Consider the following 21,745-nt stretch of genomic DNA (forward strand, 5'->3'; position numbering starts at 1 on the left):
CAGGGAGGTCTAAGGTTCCTAACAAGGAAGAACTTGAAATCTTCAAATGGCACTCAAACATGAGTGGATTCATCGTCATGATGTTATGTGATGACAAAAAAAAAGAAGAAACATTCATTTTCTTCTACATCTATAACATCACTCTGATGCAGTTAAATCTGTGTCGAGCTACCTGATGTAAACTCAAATAAGGATTAAAGGAAACTATAAAAAAAAAAGTTTTTTACATATATACACAGCTTCTGTCCTCTGCTTTTCTAAGACATTGATGGTTTTGGCCACAGTTTTGCAGTGGTCTGCCAATGAATGAAAAGCTGTAACATTAAAAGAAAATGTATACAGTTGGTGTAACCTTTTTTTTTACCACAAATAAAATGCAAAAAAATACAAAACATTTTATAGTATCTGATTGACATATATATATGCAACTATGGTAATCACATTTAAGATAAGTTTGATTAGATATTTCCTCTGAAAGTGAACTTTGTTGTACCATAAACCTTTATAAAAGAACTCAATAGGAATCTAAGCAGAGCCAAGTCAGATGGATCCGACCACAAAGTTGACTTTGCTGCCACCTACACAACCAAAACATCATCAGGTGCACGTGTCAATTAAATGTACACCTGCCGATCACAGTTTTCTTGAAAAGAAGAGACAAACACGGTTAATTTGTACAATGAACCGAACATCTGTCAATGTTAGTGAATGAAGTAAACAGATGCAAAATAGTTACTGTGCAAAGAAATCATTAAAAACACAAAAAAGCACAGACATGGTAAAAACGTGGAGATGAAAAGAGGCTGAAAGAGAGAGAGAGAGAAGTTCAGGCCATGACGGTTCCTCAGCAGGATCAAATCAGCTGCACCTTGAGGTTACGAGGTTTTATTCTGCCTTTTCAGCAAAGTCAAACAAGCTCCTTGCATGAACCGGGCACATGAACGTGTCGAGATTCATTATGGACACTCCCTTTCCTTCTCTCTCTTTTTCAGATTGTTCAAAAAGGAGTGGGGTTGTTGGGTTCATGGCAGGACTCTCACCTGGTCTCACTCCTGCCAGCACAGGGAGCGGGTGGTGTGTGAACGCCATGCGGGGGGACCTCGTCTGGGAAGTCAGGGCGTTGAAATCAAACTTCCCCGGCTTCTTATGTGAACCAGGCGAGGAAAGTCCTGACGGAAAAAAAAATTGAATGAACAAAAAAAGTGGAGGGTAAAGAGGGAGGAAAAGAGTTTTCAATGACAAATGTTTTTGATGTCCTATAGGGGGTTTCAGATTAGAGTTCTATCTGATCAGGTACCGGCAGATATGGAACATAAAGCATTGCTCTTCCATGTGTGACTCAGTCAATCAGGACCATTAATTGTGTCGCCAAGGAATATAAAAAAAGGCTTTATTCATCATTTTGACATTACTATTCCCAACTGCTCGCTTCATAAGGCCTTCAGTAGAGTAATGGGATCACAAAAACCAAAGCAGAATTCTCCTCTTTGTTTTAGAGCCAAAGCACAATGCAACTAACATATATTGTATGTTTCTCCCTCTGATCTCAAAGTCTTTGTTTCTCTCTCTCTCTCTTCCAGGTGCCAACTTCAGACTCATCGGTTTCAAGACCAACATGCAGCCGACATCGACCCAAAGCGATCCCGCTTATGCGATACTGAACGGGAGGGCAGCTTTATTCAAAAATAGCGCGCTGTACAGTATGGATACAGCAGCTGCTGGGTGCCAAAGACAAGCAGACGGACAGAAAAGGGAGACGGAGGGAGAGAGAGGAGAGGTGAGAAGAATGTGGGAGACGTAAAAATATGTGAGGGAGTGAGAGAGCAAAGGATAACCTGTAAAAAGAATGCAGCAGCTCTGAGGACATGTATGAAATTGGAATGTCATAAGATGTTAAATACGGTTATCATCTCTCACACACTCACACTTGCTCAGCAGCTGAACACGATACAAGTAGAAGCACATGCTCCGACACAAAAGCCAAATATAACTTGTGAAACAAAATAACAGTGTTATTTTTACATAAGCTTCTCTCTCATCTAAACACCAACTGGAAATGTGTTAATATTCTTAAAACTTGTTTTTAGAATTGTGTTTGTGTGCAACCAACGTGGTATTTAACATAATTCTTCCACATTTCTCCAGCTGGAGAGGTGTGAAGTACAGACTCCACATAAACCTCCTCCTGTGTAGAGGAGATTCTGATTCAGGTGCGGATTGAATGTGTGAACCACAGATATGTCCGCGACGCCCTCCTTCACTCTGCACCTTATGTCTTTGACACAGATTATAGTCTACAGTCAGTCGACTTCTGCCACCATGTGACGGTTAAGATCATGATTCACAGACTCAGTGTCATTACAACGCAATATCCTGTTAATACCCACTTTGTATTCTCATTTTCGAGAAAGAGTATTTATAATACAAAAATGTTCTTATATCTTCAAATATAACTTCAGACACAAAAGGAAAACTTAAGATAAAAAAAAAGATTTGTTTGTGATATTACTCAACATCGACTGATGCCAATTGAAATATTGGCTTCTTTTTGTAACAGCAGCCTCAGAGTCATGCTTTTGAAGCCAGACAGTAGCTTCAAGACAGTGTTGTGTGTAATAATTAGTTCTCAGTTGACCTAAGGCTTTCATTAAGGTTTTATGACCTGATTATTTTGCCGTTTTGTTATCAGTACGTGGTTAGTCTATGAAACATGTAAACATCTCAATGTAGCACCTTCTTAGTAAGTCTTCTTTTCCTTTCGCTGCTCCCTTCAGTGGTCGCCTCCTCCATCTAACCCTGTTCTCTGTATCCCCCTCTCTCAAACCAACCAACCTCTTTCACTACATCCATAAACCTTCTCCTTGGTCTTCCCCCAGACCTCCTGCCTGGCAGTTCCAACCCCAGCATCCTTCTACCAATATACTCACTTCACTGATCCTATCCATCTTCGTCACTCCCAAAGTGAACCATAACATCTTCATCTCTGCTACCTCCAGCTCTGCTTCCTGCCTTTTCCTTCAGTGCCACTGTCTCTAGACCATACAGCCTCGATGGTCTCACCACTGTCTTGTGTATCTTTCCTTTCATTCTGGCTGATACTCTTTTATCATTACTCTTGACACTTTTTCCACACATCCATTCAGCTTGAACACGTTTCTTCACCTCTTTTCCACAATCTCCATTGCTCTGGACTGTTGACCCTAAATACTTAAAATCCTCCACCTTCTTTATCTCCACTCCCTGTAGGCTCATGGCTCCACTTGAGTTCCTCTCATTCAAAGATATATTCTGTCTTGCTGCGGTTAACATTCATTCCTCTCTTTTCTAGAGCATATCTCCACCTCTCCAGCTTTTCCTCTACCTGGTCTCTCCTCTCACCACGGATCACAATGTCATCTGCAAACATCATAGTCCATGTAGATTCCTGTTGAACCTCATCTAGCAGTCTGTTCATCACCACCGCAAACAAGAAGGGACTCATGGGCCAATGTACCCATGTAGTCCCACCTCAACCTTGAACTACTCTGACACACCTACAGCACACCTCAGCGCTGTCTCACAGTTGGCATACATGAACCGGTCTAACATACTTCTGTGCTACTCCCATATACAGGACCATAGTTCCTCTCTCGGCACCCTGTCATAGGCTTTTCCCGATCTACAAAAGCACAAGGCCTTACGGACCTCCTCGGTATGACTCGTTTCTGGACACTTCGCCAATTGTCCCACAGGATGTTTCCCAATATCTCAGTGTGTGTGTAGCTTCTCCAGTTGGACCAGAATCTAGGATGGCAGTGATCCTGGACCAAATAACACCACCACACTCCCTTTGACCTTCTCTGTATTTTTCTACCAAGAATCTTAAAGCAAATACTACTTTTGTAGTAGTCTTTCTAGGCATGAAACCATACTGCTCACAAATGCTGACTTCTGTCTAGTTTTCACTACTCTTTACCATAACTTCATTTTATGGCTCATCAACTTTATTCATCTATAGTTACTGCAATTTTGAACATCTCCCTTATTCTTAAAGAAAGGCACCATCACACTTGTTCTCCATTCCACAGGCATCTCCTCACTCTCTAAGATCTTGTTGAATCGTCTCACCAGAAACTCTACTGCTTCCTAGACGCTTCCATACCTCCACAGGTACATCATATAACCAACTGCGTTTCCATTCTTCATCCTCTCCAACGCCTCCCTCACTTAACATTTTATCGACATGCCGATTCCCCAAAAAAAACAATTCATAAAGTGTGTTTGGTCTGCGGCACATACGACGAGCTCATAAAACAGCGGTCTCTAAATGAAATCCTAAAAGCACCATCTAACCAGGGTGGTGTGACAGACTGCATTTCTCAACTCGTTTGACTTCCCCGTGTGTCTGTGCATGTGTTTGTGTGTCACAACTGCAATGTTCCTCTTCTGGCAAGCATCGGCGCTCTACTGGCAACCAATCAAGCGCTCCCAAGATGACCCTTCTGTCAATGTGCACAAACAGGCCTACCACCAGATGCACTTTAAGCACACACACATACACACAATAATACAGGGACAAAAATGTTTAATAAGTAAGAGAAGGCTAATTTCCTCTATAATCTAAAAGCACACAAGAGTGATCCTATATCCTGTATATGTAGAGAACATCCACTGTGCAAGAGGCAGGGCCACCAACATGAATCTCTGCAGTCTCACAATCATTTGGAACTAATATGAAATCTTGGATATTTCATTTGCCTCTACTAACTTCACCCACCCCTTCTCCAGCCCCTCTGGAGCAGATGTCTCCGGCATCCTCACAGATCCCAAGGCAACACACACATGGAATCACCATCTGGGACTAGCTTCAGCTGTGTGTATTTGTGTGGGTGTGCATGTGAGTCTGAGGTGTGGGTCTGTGTACTAAAAAAAAAACGCTCGTGTATCTGAATTCATACATGTCTGATGAATGTGTGCAAATGCAAATGTACAAACTGCAGGGCTGCTGGTATTGCTACAGACACACTCACTCCTCTAACTCAGACTTTACTCTCTTTCTTGCCTGGAAGGAAATCCCGAATGAGATTTCCTTTTGATGTTTAGGGAAATTAAAAAAAAAAAAAAAAAGCTTCTTTTTGTCAATCTTTTTAAAGGAATAAAATAGACAGACATCGAGTCTCGTAATTAAAAGCAACTCGACTTTGAACTCCTGGGGTTGTGATGAAATTATTAGGACTTTCATTTCACCAATCTTTGCCAAGCTCATTAGTGGTAGCGCACGTTGAAAATCTGCTCGTGCACGGCGGAGGCGTGCGGCGCAGACAAGTTGCAGAAACACTGAGTGTGACGGGAGAAGATGGTAGAGGTGAAGCTCTGGTGCGCACAGGCATTTAGCAGCTTCTGTCTTGGCTCTGATTCGCAGCTTCTTAATTACATTTACAGCTAAGTTGAGCAGTGAAGCGGCGACTGAGCTCGGTCGATGTATGCAACACTACAAAGCTCTCATTGTCCTTTAGCTTCTATTTGGACATTGGATTCACATGCTCAGGAAAACCCTTTTCCTCTGGCATCACTCGGCCTTTCCAGAGTTTCTCTGTCGGTTAATGTTTTCAATTAGACAGAAGGGAGACGAGGACGGAGGGCAGAGCCCAGAGCAGGAGGAAGGTTTTTACACCTCGGATCCATGACGGTATGAGTCTTGATGAGGGATTTGAAGCTTGGGAGGGCTGCAGCAACAGAGGGATAGAGGCGAGGCAGACACCTGCACACCTGCAGGGGAGGGGAGCACGATAAGCATGATAAGCATGTGTTTGGATGTGTGAATGTCTGCCGGGGAGGGATGCTGGCGATGTGTGAGCCGTGTGTGTCTAGATGTGTGGGGGATAAGAGAAGGACTGTATGCCTCAGCATTACAAGTGTGTCACCGGGTGTGGAAAATTAAAACGCAGCGCACAAACATGACTGCTGGTGTTAATCGGTGACTGCCTGCTGGCATCTGTCAGTAAAACACACCACTGGGAGAAGTGACACAACTCCCAGACAACAGCCAGAGCCACTTGTCGCTGCATTTCTCTTGCATTTCTAATCCTTCACCAAAACTTATCAACCACTTTGAAAGTATTAGTTGGAAAATGTTTTACTGACACAGTTATTTTTCCAAATGCATGGGTCTCATGGTGTGTAACATGTGTCATGTGATGGAGCATGAACTGCAAAGTACTGATCAGTCTGTTGGAAGGAAAGATCATGAATTTCTACTTTTCTAGCAGAGCTTGGTAAAGATAAGATTATTGATTCAGTGAATTGTGATCTCTTGGACCTTTCACCAACTTTTTTAGTTTAGTTTAGTTTAGTTGATAAACAAAGAAGTGCTCTCTATATACTCATTTATTTATTATATTTATTTATTATCATTCTGATTTTTTTCCGGAAAAAAAGTTTTCATTTCACTGCAGATATACAACTTTTTCCTCTTGATCCTTGTACATTTTGTCCATTTTCTTATTTTTGTTTCTAGTTTGTTGTTATGTTTTTCCACCTTGAACGTCTGAGCTGATTATTTGCCGTCTCTCAACTTAAAGGAGCTCGAAAATAGGGAGAGATCACCAGTTGATTGCATCTCCCGACCAGGTTCAAGACTTTAGACTTTCTTTTATTGTCATTGCACAGAAAATACAGCATTGAAACTGGCAACGAAATGTCGTTCCTTGGCAAATGTTAAAAATACAGCAGAATTAATGTATATATAAAAAGTATATATATAAATATAAATAAGTTAATATAGTGCAATATAGTATAAACAGAATAAATAAATAACATTTTAAATATTGCATATAATAATTAATGTATATAAAAGTATAATATATATATATATATATATTTTTTTTAATTTGTTTTGCTCTACTCTGTTCATTCAGAGAACTTGACTTTTGGATATTGAGACTGTTGCTGATGTTTTCAGTTTCAATTTTTCTCCTGTCCTGGATTTTGGTTTGTTTTTTTGTTTTTTTTCCCAAATTGGAGCCCATTTTGGATTTACTGTCCGTGGATTATCTTCAATAAAGACAGCTACTTTTGGATACTCTATAGTGTTTGAGATTGTTTCACTTTTTGGGTCCTCTGACCCTCCACTCCTGACACTTTTAATATAGCAGTAAGGCTCGAAAACATCTCATTATACATGAAGAAGATTATATTTTAGGTCAATAAGACAGTTAATATGAATGGAGAAAAAAACACATGTATCAAATATTTCAAATTGTTCTGCATCACAATATCAGCAATAAATGCACTATAGGTCAAATGAAATGAAATATGAGTGTCATGTAATCAATGTTTTTCTAACCATGGTAGGGAAACTGCACGCCATCGTTCTCATGTTTTATCTTCCTCTCCTGCACACTCGCCAAATGGTGCTGCACTGAAAGTGGAGAAGGATAGTATTAACACCAAGAAAGTGTGGAAGAGACAAATGAGCCAGAGAGGTGATTTTGCATTTGAAATATTTTCATCTGTTCAACTATTGAAATACCTATTGTGGGATGAATTATTATCTAAAGCAGTACGAGTATAACTAAATTATATTTATATTTTTACTGCATCTTTGTAGAGGATGAGGCTGGATTTAAATACTAGAATTGTCAAGAGCGACCTGTGGTAGAGGTGTGAGAAGAAACAGTATAGTACCTGCATCCATGTCGTTGGTCCATGCGCTGGACTGAGAGGAGCTGGCAGCTGGTGAACGTCCAGGATAGAACACATCATCTGTGGGGCTCTCCAGCTCACTGTCGTCTAAAGACTTTCTCTTCGTGGAACTGAGGGCATGGAGAGATAATTCAGTGACTGGAGGAAAGCAGGACGGTTTTCAATGACTTGAATTGATCAAACATAAAAAGATGAGACTGAATGATATCTAAATCAATTTATATAATGGAAAAATAAGGTGAAAGAAGGAGAAATAAAACAGGAGGACAAGGAGATTTTTGCTTCTGGGAACATGCAAATTTGAAGATTTCAACTACCTCCGTGGAAGATTGGCATACAACTCCACCTCAGACCTAAACGAAAGCAGGTGAAGGAATTGAAAGGAGAGAAGTTGCTTTAGAAAAACACAAAAGACGAGCCAAGAGAGCAAAAACAGTGGAAATAAAGACAGCAAAGAGACAAGCGGCTACGAGAGTCAAAGAGATGGATGCATTAATGGATATTAAGTTGAAGTTAAATTAAATATTTTGGCTTAATTGCCAAAACCGCTTGGATATTGATTTATTTAACCCTGGCATACATTAGTGATCTCACACATTCCTGCACTCCAGTGTGTTTCTACATCTTCCGGCTACTTTACATCACCATTGAGCTTCATTTTGGCAGTTTTCTACCTGGTGGAAGGAGGAGAAGTGAGGGAGCGCCGCCCCAGAGCCACCTGGTTGATGTTGTAGTAGCTTGGACTGCTGTCCAGGTCAGCAAGTGAGAAATTGGGACCCGACGCTGTGGCAACAGGAGCTAACAAGGAGGACAGAATTAGTTTTTTTACTCAAATGACTTAGACCCAACAGTGACATTAAAATATCAACAGAAAACATTTAAAAACAATTGGGTTCAAGATAGTAAGAAGGTAACTTGTCAGCCACTGATATGACACTCTAGTCCAGGCAAATTTGACAAATAAATATAATTATAGTATATGTTATATATATATATATTATATATATATATATTAAAAAAAAGTCAACTCCATTTATAAAATCATTGTTTTATGTCCCTTATTTTATGGAAAAAACAAACGTGAAGTTGACGATCGGGTCAGCAGGCACGTGTAATGTACATACAAGCAAATATGTCACCATTGGATTGTTTGTTTACTTACTCTGTGAAACTCTCACTAGCTCCGCCACGTTCCACACTCCCGAGGTTACAAAGCAGTCCTGGAAACTCAAATGTCCTTCAAAAATCAAAGAAATATATTTTACACTTTGATATTAAAAACGAAAGGGAATCAATCAAAAATATATGTTATGAGTTCAGCAACACCTGTGTACCCTGCGGACGAAGTGACACATCATGATCTGGTGTTTCAAGGTAAGTTAAGTAGGGTGACACTGCTATGACGTGTGCGTGAGCGTGCACGTATGTGCGTGCATGTATGTGCGTGCATGTATGTGCCTGCGTGCTTAAACTTACCATTCGGTGGTGGCTTGATGTCTGTATCTCCTTGACTGGAGTTATCTGATTGTCCAGATTCTGCATGAAAACAAAAAGAAGAAGAAGTTAATGAATTGGATACAGTGTAGGCAGAGTAGTTTCAGTTACATTTTCTCACAAATCTCCTTTCACTCCTGACTCAAGGTGGGATGATTAACAAGGTGCTGCAGTACTATTAAGTCTCTATCCATGCAATCCCATCCAGCACTCTAATCTTATTTAATACCTCCTCGCTGGAGGAGATTTACTTTGAATAAACAGAGCACCTTACACATATGCACCGGCGCATCAACACACTCCCACACAACCATGCTCGCTCAAGCTGTTCCTCCAGTTTTTTAAGGTTTAACACTTTTAGGAATGTCTTTCATTGGATGGGTGTTTTACACGTCGACGAGATATTAGGTCGATCTCAGTCCACCTAGTAGATGTTTCTTTTCAAGAGGTACATGCTACAAATCATGAATGTGCAGAGCGGGAGGTGCCGTGTCGGGGCCTTCATTCAAGGGGTCCACGTGTCTGAGATGCTCCAGAAGCACCATTTGAGAAACTGGCTTTTGCCGGAACGACGATCGCTCGTTCATTCAGGCTCTTGTGTCGTAGCTTGCTAACATGCAAGTCAAAGGATGTGTTTATCCACAGTCTGTAGGTGATAACGGAGCACAAAGATTGTTGCCAGCAGCACTTGCCTTGCAGCCACGCTAAGCCACAGATTACTGAGACGAAACAATAACAGACCTGTCTTGCTGCCTATGAAGCACCACATATCCATGGAGAGAGAGACAACAGCCTGAATAAAAGAAAGAATGAAATTGATCTCCCCTCTCTTCTCCATGCTGCACGTCTCACCCTTTTTTCTGTCTCTCGATCACTGCCGGGGTGAATTTCTGGCAGCCATCTTAGAACTTGGCAGCCATCTTAGCATTGGCGGTAGCGCCGCATTCCAGCTAACTGACGGTACTCACTCCAAAACATACAAAGCTCGACTACCGCTACACATTTAGACACCTTACAAAATGTACAGAGACACAGGAGTAAACACCGAGGTACTCATTCAAACAAATTATCTATCGTGGAAGATGAAACACAAGACTTTATCTTCAGTTCATCATTACAAATCTATAAAGACTCAAAGACAAAGTAACTGCTATTTTGTAGTTGCTAGAGAAATGAAGGAGGTTGCAGATGAAAAGGTAGAATGGAGGAGTTTGGGAAGCAGATTTCACCTCTTTGTCCGCTGCAGCCTCAAACTGCAGCCTAAACCAGGACATACCCTCCCCAGCCACGCAGCAAACCAAACATGCACGCTCTTATCTTGCCACCACAGCCTTCAAAAGCCCTCTATTGAGCAATGCCAGTTTTAGCCCTATGGCCCCAAGATGCCATGACACCATCGTCTCACAGAACTTTCCAACCTTTCACCCTGGAGGAAAAGTCACACGACTACACGGGAAAAACAAGCAGTTTTGATTAAATAACATTCGATTTCTGCTGCAAATATTTTGAATTGAAAGAAGACTTGAATGTTTTTTACATTATTAGTATTGTGTAGCTACACGCAACTGACTTTGCCTTGGGTGATCACAGCAGTCTCACTTTGAAACATGGAATTATTACATTTGAAAAAATGGGGCAATCATTTGACTCCATTTAACTCTTAATCAAACTGTATTCTCGAGTTTACAAGGAAATCCATTTTGGATCTGCAACTCCTTTGACAGGGCTACAGTCAAGTTTGGGCTATTCACCTTTTGCTAACCTAGGTCAATTGGCTACATTGCCACTGCCAACAATGTGCGTTTGATCCCTAACAAATTAGACGTTGGCTCAGCGATCTGTTTGTTTGTATTGACCTGACACCATGAGAGATCAGACGGGCGTCTGAGTCTGTCAGCCTTCCCTGGTAATATGATCCGAGGACATTAAATATATATTTTTAAATGAAGTTACTGTTATGGTCCTCGTGATAACCTTTTAATTTACAATGATTAAACTTGCTGTACATGGGTTTCCGGTTGAGTGTATCCTAATGTATGTGTGCAGCATCGACGCAGAGGCTTCTTGATCTTCTCCTTCTTTGTTGGAACAAATGTCAACTCTGTGCTCCCCCGCCCCTTTTTCCTCCCCAAAACACAGGATAACGCTTTTATAGCTCCCCAATTGGGTTATGCTTAAGAGGTTTATCTGCATGGTGCTAAACATTCTGACCTTTTTTTAATCCCTAATGCGCTTAAAATGTAGCAAACCATCATAATCCCCCTGGATATCCCACACAGACGTTCATTATGCTATTATATTTATTTATGATACAAGTAGAAGAATATATTTGAGCTACATTTATTAAACTGGATATATAACATTAAAATGGTAGTAAAAGGAACACACTCTGATGCACATGGATGTGCGGAGGTAAATAGAAGGCATACTATTTGTGTTTCTGCCCCTGAATCACTATGTCACTGTGCCAGGGAGGCAGTGATGAGATGTGTGTGTGTGTGTGTGTGTGTGTGTGTGTGTGTGTGTGTGTGTGTACGTGGAGCAGGTGGGTCTGCCTGCTCTGCACAGCTTGCTGCCCATCTGTGCGCCCGTCTGTGTGCCGCCTGCGCCCACACTCTGCCAGCCCCACAGCACCACAGCAAGAAGACCCAGGATAGAGAGATGCTGAGAAATACTTTGTTCCGGTGATGGTCGCGAGATATAAAGGAGTTTTTAAATAGGAATGAATGAAGACTGTCACAGTGATGCTTGGATTCATCTACCTCTTGCCTTCACCTCCGTTAACCTCAGTGTGGTCTCTTTCTTCTCACAACACATTCGACATCTCACACACATTTGACTGACAAGTCAACCATAATCTGATTGTTTAAGAGCTGTGACAATTTTCTCACGAGAAAACCAACTCTGGGGAAAAAAAAAACCTGCCTGATGATCTCTAATAATCAATTTGAAGGTTTGGCACCTTCACTCGGTACATATTCTCTAAACACTTGATGCACTTAAAGCAAATATTGTAGCTCGGGTGCCAACCTTCTCCACACAGCAATTACAGCTTGGAAATCTTGCTCAAGGACACTTTAACACTTTCTCCTGAGACGGCGTCAACATTAATCTTGGAGAAAAACCTACAAACACACTTTCAGCATGAAAAGAACCGAGTTCCAAACAAATGATGTGTGATCTTATCTGTAGTTTCCTGGGACCATGTTCATGTATTACCTTTATCTTATATATTATATATTATCAGCACTAGAAAGAACTGAGTGCATACCTTTGCCAAGTACTTCAAGTACTTTGTAAAAACACAAATGACAATCACATCGATCATTATTCCTTCTTTCAATGATATTTTAATAACAATAATAATGATAATGCTAATTGACAACAAATAACAAGTAACTATTTTCACACCTTTAGAGTCTTCCTTATGTTAAACATATTCTAAATAAACAATAAGAAATTACCTCTATGTCGGTAATAAAAGTGTCTAGTGAATTGGCTAAATGTAGTTATAGGTTCATTACAGTGGTGCATTCTTCTTTTCTTTTGTGTGTCTTTGTGTAAATGTGTGTGTGCATGAGTGTGTCTGACTCTGCCCCTACAGAGTTCGCGACCCTACCTAACAGAGTGTGAACATCCCCCTGCCAAGCTGATACTGATATAACTGTGCAGTAAGTGGTGTTGACACCGGGATAATTACCCTGACAACTTTCATCTCCCTTTTCTGAGTCATCTGTGGGGGGGACCTCAATGTATCAAGGACCAGTGTCTCTGCTGAGCTGCTGCCGTCCAAAAGAAATACAGCTGCACAAAGGCCGGAAAGGGAAAGAGAAGGAGAAGGCGGGGGCAGGAGAAGGAAGGAGCAACAGTGGGGGCTGCAGCGTTACATTTACTTTTTGCCGCTACCTACACAGCTCCAGTTTGATCCAAACATCAGTGTCACACGTTGAGTCAAGAGGCAGCTGCAGTGGAGAAACTAACCGCCAGGAGGCTTTTTTTTTGGCAGAGTAGGATAATGATGAAATGCAAATAAAGCTTTGAGGCCTTGGGCCAAGAGTCTGGTGCAGACTTCGCTCTAGACTGTGGAGAGAAGCAGGCCTCGAACAGAAATAATGGGAGACAAAGAGATAAAAAGACAGAGACGTGACGTAAATTAAATCAAACGGAAATGTGTAGATGAGAATAATATGCAGATGTGGGTTTGAGCTTATCCCTGCCTCAGATTCCGTGATCCCACAAAGCAAATACTCATGTATGATCAAAGAAAGTGTTTCCCATGACTTTCATCTCAATGTTAGGAGCCAAGTGTTGATTGACAAAGCCTAGGAATCATTCAGAAACCCCCCAAAAATTGTAAAAGAAAAGTAACTCAAAATCATGCCTGACTGTATATTACCAGAAATCATTGGATGTGCTAGGATGGAGAGTTGAACGTTTGTATTTTCGGGTCCAAGGCCATGGTTCTGAATGTACCAGATAAGCTTTAGAAGTTTTTTTTCAATTCAACTGATTGACCTTTAATATCTAAGCTGCAACCTTTACAAATGTCATACACGATAATTAGTAGGTAATAAGAAGGAACTCAGAGATTCTTAATGAGAAAAACTAACTAAGAAAAGAAAGAAAGCCTACATCTTTTATGAAAGAAATATATGGCAGTAGGATTTTAAAATGTCTTTTGCTAAGCTGATTTATTCCTGTGGTTAACTTTCACTGCAACGCTTGTTACAAGCAAATGGGGTGTTTACTGAAGTCAGGACTGTTATGATGCATTTAAGAGCTTAGGATATATGACAAAATGCAAAAAACTCTATAGCTGTATATTGGTATTCATTTAACAAATGCTTATTTAAGCACTGCTCAGCTTATCTTCAGCAGTTGCACTTGTTTGCAATCATACACATACATTTCAAAATACACTGTACATACAAAATGTACTTTTATCAGATAAGTCATTTAACAATAAAAAAATATATATATATATTTTATATTTTTTACTTTGGAAATGTTAGTGTCAAATAATTATTTCCAAATCTTGTAATTGAATATTTCTTTGAAAATTTGAACCAATTGCAGTGCCTTGATTTCAATGAGATAAGCCAACAGTAATGGCCATAAATAGAACCATAATCAGCATTATAATGTTATATTAGCTGAAGTACCCCTGCGTTATACTTTTCCTAAGATACAAAATCGCGAAAAATCTCAAAGATTTTGCAAAAGTTGCTAAGGGCTAAAAGAAGGGGAAAATACTGCTATATTTTAAAGGCTGTCATTTTCTGTAATTTAGTATAGAACCTTCCTTTGAATGAGACGAATACAATTAACCTATTGTTTTAATAAGGAAAGCGCACAACCTTTCAGACTTTGCGGACATATAGATGAGTACGAAATGAATCAAATAATGCAAATTACACAGGTAAATAGATAATGGCGATAAACTTCTTCTTCTCCAGAGGTACGCTGAACTAAAACTTACTCCAGAGATATACATTTAAGACACCGATGAAAGTAATTCAACAGATTTAGGGTCAAAATTACAATGTGGATCAATATTAATTTAAAGACATTTGAACAAGAGCCAAAATAATAGTTTTCTATTGAGTTTAATATATGTAAGTTCTACACAATACAGTTTTAGACATCTGTTGATAAAGATTGTCGCTGAGCTCGACAAGAGCACATAATGTCTCACAGGAAGCAGAAAGAGTTCAAGTGAGTCATTCATCCACGTTGTGCCAAGCATACACAAGGGTACGGCAGGGGGGTGGAATACAGGGTAGACAGGCAGGGGGTAAAACTAGAAAAATAATAACTTGATGTTGAGAGAGAGTAACCCCACCACAAACTTGATCAAAGAGTTCATTCTCTGACGTTGGCAACCTACACAAGCACAATACAGACACAGCAGTGCAAGGACGTCAGGCATAAGCTGAGCAGCCAGGTCACCTTTGACCTCTTGGCACTGTTACTGAGAATGATGCCAACCAGGACTGCACAGGAGGTAGAGGAAATGGTCTGTGTCTCTGTGTGTGTTTATACACAAAGGGGTGTGAACACAACTTTCCAATCACAGCCACGATGACTGTATTGTGAGTCAGACTGACTGATGAAGGGTTTGTCGCTCACACGTCTGATAATACATTCAGTTAAGAGAGAAGTTAGTTGGAAATATATTTAACAGCAAGAGGGCTGAAAAAAGTCATGATGGTTTGGAATGTTCGCGGTGCAATAAATAAACAAACGGACACACTTGAGACAGTCTTTGTCCTTTGTATGGTCTGTTGAGGGCAAATGTAGCGAGGACGGCATGAAGGGTGATGTCATGTGGGGAAGCTGGAGACAGGCGCGATGGCCAGCATGAAGCCCATGCAGAAATATTCTACTCACCCTCATGTTGACTGAGGGTTGGGATTATTATATATTTAATACGTTCCTTTTTTAGAGTTATAGGCAAAAATGCACATCCATTTTAATGATTGATTCTCAGGTGTTCGTCCACTTAAAAAGATTCAAATACCACCGTGGTGCTCGTCTGTAACGTCCATCTTGTATTGAAGCCTCAACATCAGAAATAGTACTAAAACAAGTATTTGTTTTAAGATGTTTTTTAGCGGAATCTGCTAGTCCATCAGCCAACATCTTGCACATCCACACTTTAACTTGCAATGTGTTTGAATAAGGAAAGATGTCCGGAAGCAGCTGAGAGACTAATAACTTCCACTTCAATCGAAAAAATATATATATATACACACTTATTGTATATAATATGTCTGTTATATACTCATCATATTATCATAGTATTCATAACAATTCCTCTTGAAGAGGCTTTAATACAATATGCATATTACAGACGAGGTATTTTGATGTTTTTTTGTTCTATACATTTACAATACAAAGGGCAGATATACATTTTTCCTATGACTTTAAAAAGGAACAGTTTACTCTTAAGGATAATCCCAGCCCTTTTTTTGACATGAGGCTGAGTAGAAAATGAGTGAAAAAGTGGAATTTTGGGTGAAAATGCAACGTAAGACCAATTGGGTGTGTGTTGATGGACAGAAGGGTTTGACGGAAATGAGAACTTTATCATGCATTGCTTACATGACTAATGGTAAAAAAAAAACAGGATTTCCTAAAACCTGATTTATCAAGAAAGTATAAAATATTTCTCCACGGCTTTTTACTAAAAGTCACTTTTCCTGCAAATCTCTTTATATCTAATAACCATTGACTATGACTTGAAACGGGATCTAGCATCTTATACCACGCACAACTCAAGACAATCTCCCTGAAGATAGGTAGCAGTAACATTTTTTTTTAAATGTACATTTCAGTCTTGTTATCCATAATAAATGCTTGAACCTCTATGACATTTTCTGGCTTATCTCTTAAAAATTAAGTTTTCATAGCTTTTAATAACCCTTCTGAATGAAAAAAAACTAAATCGCTAAAAAATTAAATAATGCACAGCAGAGAGTTTGTTAAGAGAAAAGACAGCAAGTAAAATTCAAATCAGTGAATTAAGCAAATGCTCGCTGTAATCCCAGTAACTAGTAGTTAAGAGCTTTTCTTGATGAAAAAAACAGCACAGCATATGTGGATAAAATCTGTTGATTGTTTTGTTTAAAATGTTAAAATATAAACACACTTTTTGGAACATACATTCTTTAGTTACATACATTTTGTTAATAATTGTGTTTTTTTTATTTGAAAGTCCCCATTTTGAAATGCTATTTTGACATTTGAACATGAGAGTGATTTTCACCAACAACTTGTTTTCGATTGCTCAAGTTTATATAAGGGCACCCCCTACCATTAACTCTCGGTGCTAAGCTTGTAAGCCCATCCTGCTTAATGTCTCCCTAAATCTAAATCTCAATCACCTCCTTACCACAGTCACTCAGCACATCATCCTGTTCTTTGCTCGAGCTCAGCGACACACAAAATATCTAACGGCACATATGGCCGGTCGACCGTAGTATTCCGTTCCTCTGTTGGGCTCATCAAATAAATCCACATTGGTTTATTCTAAATATGATGTCATAATGAACGGTACTCATTATAGGAAACATAATAGGTAAAAGAACAGAAATATATCAGGAATCCTGGTTAACATTCAGCCCTACTGACGAAAGGATCAAACCGTGTTTTGTTTTTGATTGTTAAGTGCTTTGTGACCCTGGTCTAGAAGGCGCTTTACAAATTAAAAAACATACTTAAATACTTAATTATTTACGTGGCGATTATGTGAAGCTCATGGCAACCATAAGAATGTAACATAGTAACATAGATATACTGTATATACCAGTGGGTTCACAGGGTTCATCTCAGCCTTGAAATCCTTTTTTTGGCGGAGCCCAGATGTGAAATAAGTCATAAGACAATACTTTGGCTTCTTAACCTGAAAACTCACTACAACAACAAACAAACCCTGTACTGTACGTGTAACGTAAAAGATAAACGAACAGAGCGCTGAATATATTTGTGTCAAGAACCATTTGCGGCTCTGCAGTGAAGCAGACCTGATATAGAGATGTTGCTTTACAGAGGTTGATCAGATGCAGAGCAGACACACTGGCACAAATGGCAACATTCAACACCAAAAATGGCTTCAGTCAAATCAGTTTTAACATTCCTACTCGTGGCATACCTCCGCGGCCCCCAACTGTTCTGCGCTCGGAGGGAAAGCTTTTGATTTGGTTGTGACTGGCAGCTCATGTAAACACTGCATCAGCAAGTGAACGATGGTGGAGACCGGGAGGGAGTTGAACGCCGGCCAAAAGCTGCAAAGCCAAGTTTGGCTCTACAGTATAGTGCTCCTTGCACGTGCATGTGTGTGTGTGCGTGTGCATGAGTGTGTGTGGTGAAAGGAAGGTTTGTATGTGCAGCCATCAGAGTGTGTACATACAGTATATGAGCACATGTGTGGCTGTGTTTAACCCATTTACGTAACAAGCGAGGTCCTTGGGTTCAAGCAAATTTGAAAGAGCGGAGAGCGAGTTAGGAAAGCCAAAAAGCTATAGGAGGAAGATGAATGGGGGCAGGCGAGGAACCTCTGCCAAACACTAAAAACTCAGGGATGAGGTAGGCTGAACTCTGATAGGGAAGACAGAGAAGGAGGGGAAAAAAGATTAAATTGCTACAAAGGAAGATTCAGAATCAACAGTTCTAGAACATGAATATGGAAAGAAGATTTTTAATGTCATAAAGATTGAACATTCCTCTTTGGCCAGACAGTTTTTTGGCTGGAAGACAACGTGTAAAAAGATTAGGACTGAAGGAGATTTATCACTTGGCGATGACGACGAGCCACGGACCAAAGACAACTGTGAGAAAGTGTCAAAAGAACCAGACAGGGAAGATAGAGAAGGCACAGAGGTGACAAAAAGTATAAATTAGAGGAGAGGGGAAGAGAAAAGAAATAGGCAGAAAGCTTATTTCTGGTGGGACTCCAAGAGCAAGCATCTGTTTGGCTGGGGCTCAGAAAAGTCTAATGTTTCACCCTGCAGTGCCCGGGGGAATGCTATTCCAGGCTGCATGGACTTCTATGAAAAACAGCTTTATGTGGAAAAGGGGAGATGAAGGCAACTAAAGAAAGACAGAAAACGAGGGAAGGAAGGAGAGCTGGAGTGATATGAAGGGAGAAGGGGAAAAGTAAAAAAAAAAAAAGGAAACAGAAGATGAATCAAGATTGTGAGCGGGAGAAAAAAGGGAATGTCTTGATGATGCTGTAAACAATTAAAGAGCGAATCATATTATTTTATACAACCAAGTATCATAATCAAGATACAAATCTCTTTTTGATTAAAATTGATGTTTACATTGATGTACATCCTGCTGCCCCTAAAGAATCCATACATTGATGTTTTAACAAATTCCCAGTGCATCGTGGGTAAATTTGCACCTGCACCTCTCAGCCAATTTAAACACTCTCGGACAGACAGCGAGAGCAACAATCACACACACACACACTCTTACGTGTTCCCTGTCTGTACTATACATGTCAGCGAGGCCAGCTGTGTTGTGGCTCTCAGCCACGGGCCCTCACCTGTCACTTAGACATCTGAAACACCCCCGGGGACAACAAACAGCTGGCAGACAGGTGTCTTTGCCCTCTATCTCGAATACATTCACCTGAGTGCATGTCTGGCTGTATTTATTTGTGTGTGTGCGCCGATAATTAGGTGGCGCTATATATTTTAGAGAGTTCAGTATTTGGACCAACACAAAAATTGGCATCGTGCTGCAACTGAGGGGGTTTCTACTCGGGAAAACATGGGGTCAATAAGTGTAGACTTTTACAAGCCAAAAAAATGCTACAATTGATGATGGTGGTACAGAGTGTGTCGGGAGGGGGGGCGTTATGGTATTAAAGTGGGGGCCACGGTTTAATCAAAACAGAACCTCTTTTCGCTGGAAAAACAATCCAAGAAAGCAGAGTTTATATGAGCTAATTGACGGAATAATAGACACAGATGAGATGGATGAAAGAGAGGGATCGGTTAGAAGGGAAGAAAATAAATAGACTCTTGCAGTGAGAGCATGAAGATTAATTTTTTGGCTAAAAGAATGAAACAAGAAAAGTGGAAGTTTTTATCAGAATATAACATTCCAAGTCCAGTTCAACAGTGAGTCCGTCCTCGAGAAATTGAATTCAAAGTGTAGGGCTGTCATTTCAAATGCATTTCCTTTAAAGGGCAACTGATGTCCAAACCCAACACTCCTGACTCACTCACATGTTTTAAATGTTGAATTCTTCCTCTCCCAGATACAGTAAGTGCCTTATCATGACGATGCTTTAAAGTTTTTCAGTAAGTACAGTAAGTTGTCCCCTATCTCAAATTTAAAAATAACATTTTTATTTAAGAATCTACCTGTGGAGCCTGTAGCAGCATAATATTTGAACAAGATGATAAAAACAATTTCAACAGAAATTGTTGTCAACATGTCACTATCATCGGATTCAGCTGATCACGATGATGTCATAACGCCAATAGCCTCTTCGCTGCCAAATTAATGACGGATAAGCTTCTACTGTGCTTTGTATGATCAGCTTTTCAGGGATTTTATTCATTTTAAGGCTGGACAGATCTGGATGGATGTTGAGCAAAGCAGCTCCCTTAAACAGCAGAATCACATGAAAGCTGCCCAGGTTCGAGGATGGAGCAGATGAGTAGTCCTAAAAGACACTTTTTATATGTCAACATAATATATCGTTTCGCAATTAAACTATGTCTTCCTCACCCCTACATCCTCTAATTCTTGCCTTTTTCGTCTTTAATTTTTTGTTTTCGGTGCCTCTGGATCTCCTTCAGTCTGGACTCATTTCATGCTACTGTTTCTTGTTTGGGCAAGTCGACACTCTTATGGGAAGGGGTCCCACTTTACATTTTTTTCGGGCTGTGCCCGGCCGAGCCCCATTGGTGTAGGCCCGGCCACCAGGCGCTCACTATCGAGCCCCCCCCTCAATCAAACAAATCATCAAAAATTAAATTCAGCAACAGCCTCAAGGACATCCCAATATCTCTTAATATGCAAATCATTTTTCTCTCATCACTCCCTCTTTTTGAAAAATCTTTCAGTCAATTTCCATAAGCATGTCACAAAAACAAAACAAAATATTTAAAAAAAAGAATACTGACACTAACAAGTTACTACTAAATCATTTTAAGATGAAATTTATTTTTTCATTTAATGTTTTTTACAGCGTTTTAGCAAATTGATCTGCATGTTACAAACCACGTTTAATTTGATCATGACTATAAAACATTTATTGCCCAAGATGAATAGTTTAACTACGTAATAAAGTTTGTTAAGGTTTTGCTGAAGTCAAATGATTAGTTGAAGGATGTAACAGTTTGTTACTGCTGAAATATTTGATCAGAAATTTCTCATTTCTACAAGAAGAGAAAAGATAAAACCATTTGTTTAAGTAATGGTTAACAAGTATGTTGTTTTCTGAGAATGATTTGAGTTCAAAACTTTTTTTCCACTAACTAAAAAATACAAGAGCATCTTTTTAATTTGACTGCAACTAGCACTAAATCAAAGAGAAATGATCAGATGGAGCCGGGAAGAAGAATAAACACAAGAGAAATTCAAATCTGATTCTAACATCAACCACAAAAAGAATGTTATTTAACTAAGCTCACCGTACAGATACTTATGAAAACTGACTCTAGTCAAGAGTTGTATGGTCAACTTGCAGAAAAAGGTAACATCATGGTAGGATTTCTTAACTGACACCAGAACAGCAGACCATTCACTTAAACATGTTTATGAGAGGACAGAAAATCTTCAACAAAGACAAACCATATGGTCCCATAGTATAAGTGAGTTGGATGTTTTAATGAGCCCACTAGAATAAATATTCAAAACCATCTGCATTCTTCAAAAGTCTTCTTACGAGAGATGATGAGCACCGTCATATGACTTCACTCATCCCCAGTCTTAGTCTGAGGATAGTGACAAACTAATAATCTTTCCTCTCCTGCAATTATCCACCTCCCTGTGCACACAAGAGCTCGCTCGAGTCTCACGTTTCTTCACTTTGTTTTCCACCTGT

At 39.9% G+C, this 21,745-nt stretch overlaps 2 protein-coding genes across 13 annotated transcripts in view; one reads left to right on the forward strand and one right to left on the reverse strand.

The window, feature by feature from the left end:
* fdx2 (ferredoxin 2) overlaps positions 1 to 7,948 on the forward strand; it is an 81,758-nt gene extending 73,810 nt beyond the window's left edge. Inside the window, exon 6 of the mRNA XM_087799332.1 lies at positions 7,932 to 7,948. The gene's annotated coding sequence lies outside the window, so the exon portion shown is untranslated. The remainder of the gene's footprint in view (positions 1 to 7,931) is intronic.
* The window catches only part of LOC148088732 (nuclear factor 1 X-type-like), a 77,894-nt gene that overhangs the window by 10,857 nt on the left and 45,292 nt on the right, over positions 1 to 21,745 (reverse strand). For 6 of the 12 annotated variants that reach the window (XM_087799232.1, XM_087799294.1, XM_087799288.1 and 3 more), the window contains 7 exons: positions 9,160 to 9,219; positions 8,846 to 8,920; positions 8,358 to 8,481; positions 8,001 to 8,036; positions 7,666 to 7,793; positions 7,325 to 7,399; positions 1,041 to 1,169 (listed from right to left, as the gene is read on the reverse strand). In XM_087799232.1, the coding sequence (XP_087655358.1) occupies positions 1,041 to 1,169; positions 7,325 to 7,399; positions 7,666 to 7,793; positions 8,001 to 8,036; positions 8,358 to 8,481; positions 8,846 to 8,920; positions 9,160 to 9,219 (627 nt within the window). The remainder of the gene's footprint in view (positions 1 to 1,040; positions 1,170 to 7,324; positions 7,400 to 7,665; positions 7,794 to 8,000; positions 8,037 to 8,357; positions 8,482 to 8,845; positions 8,921 to 9,159; positions 9,220 to 21,745) is intronic. The other 6 variants (XM_087799272.1, XM_087799303.1, XM_087799278.1 and 3 more) reach the window with 5 other exon arrangements.

The sequence above is a fragment of the Callionymus lyra genome, chromosome 1, assembly GCF_982586985.1.
Source record: "Callionymus lyra chromosome 1, fCalLyr1.hap1.1, whole genome shotgun sequence".
Lineage (NCBI taxonomy): Eukaryota > Metazoa > Chordata > Actinopteri > Syngnathiformes > Callionymidae > Callionymus > Callionymus lyra.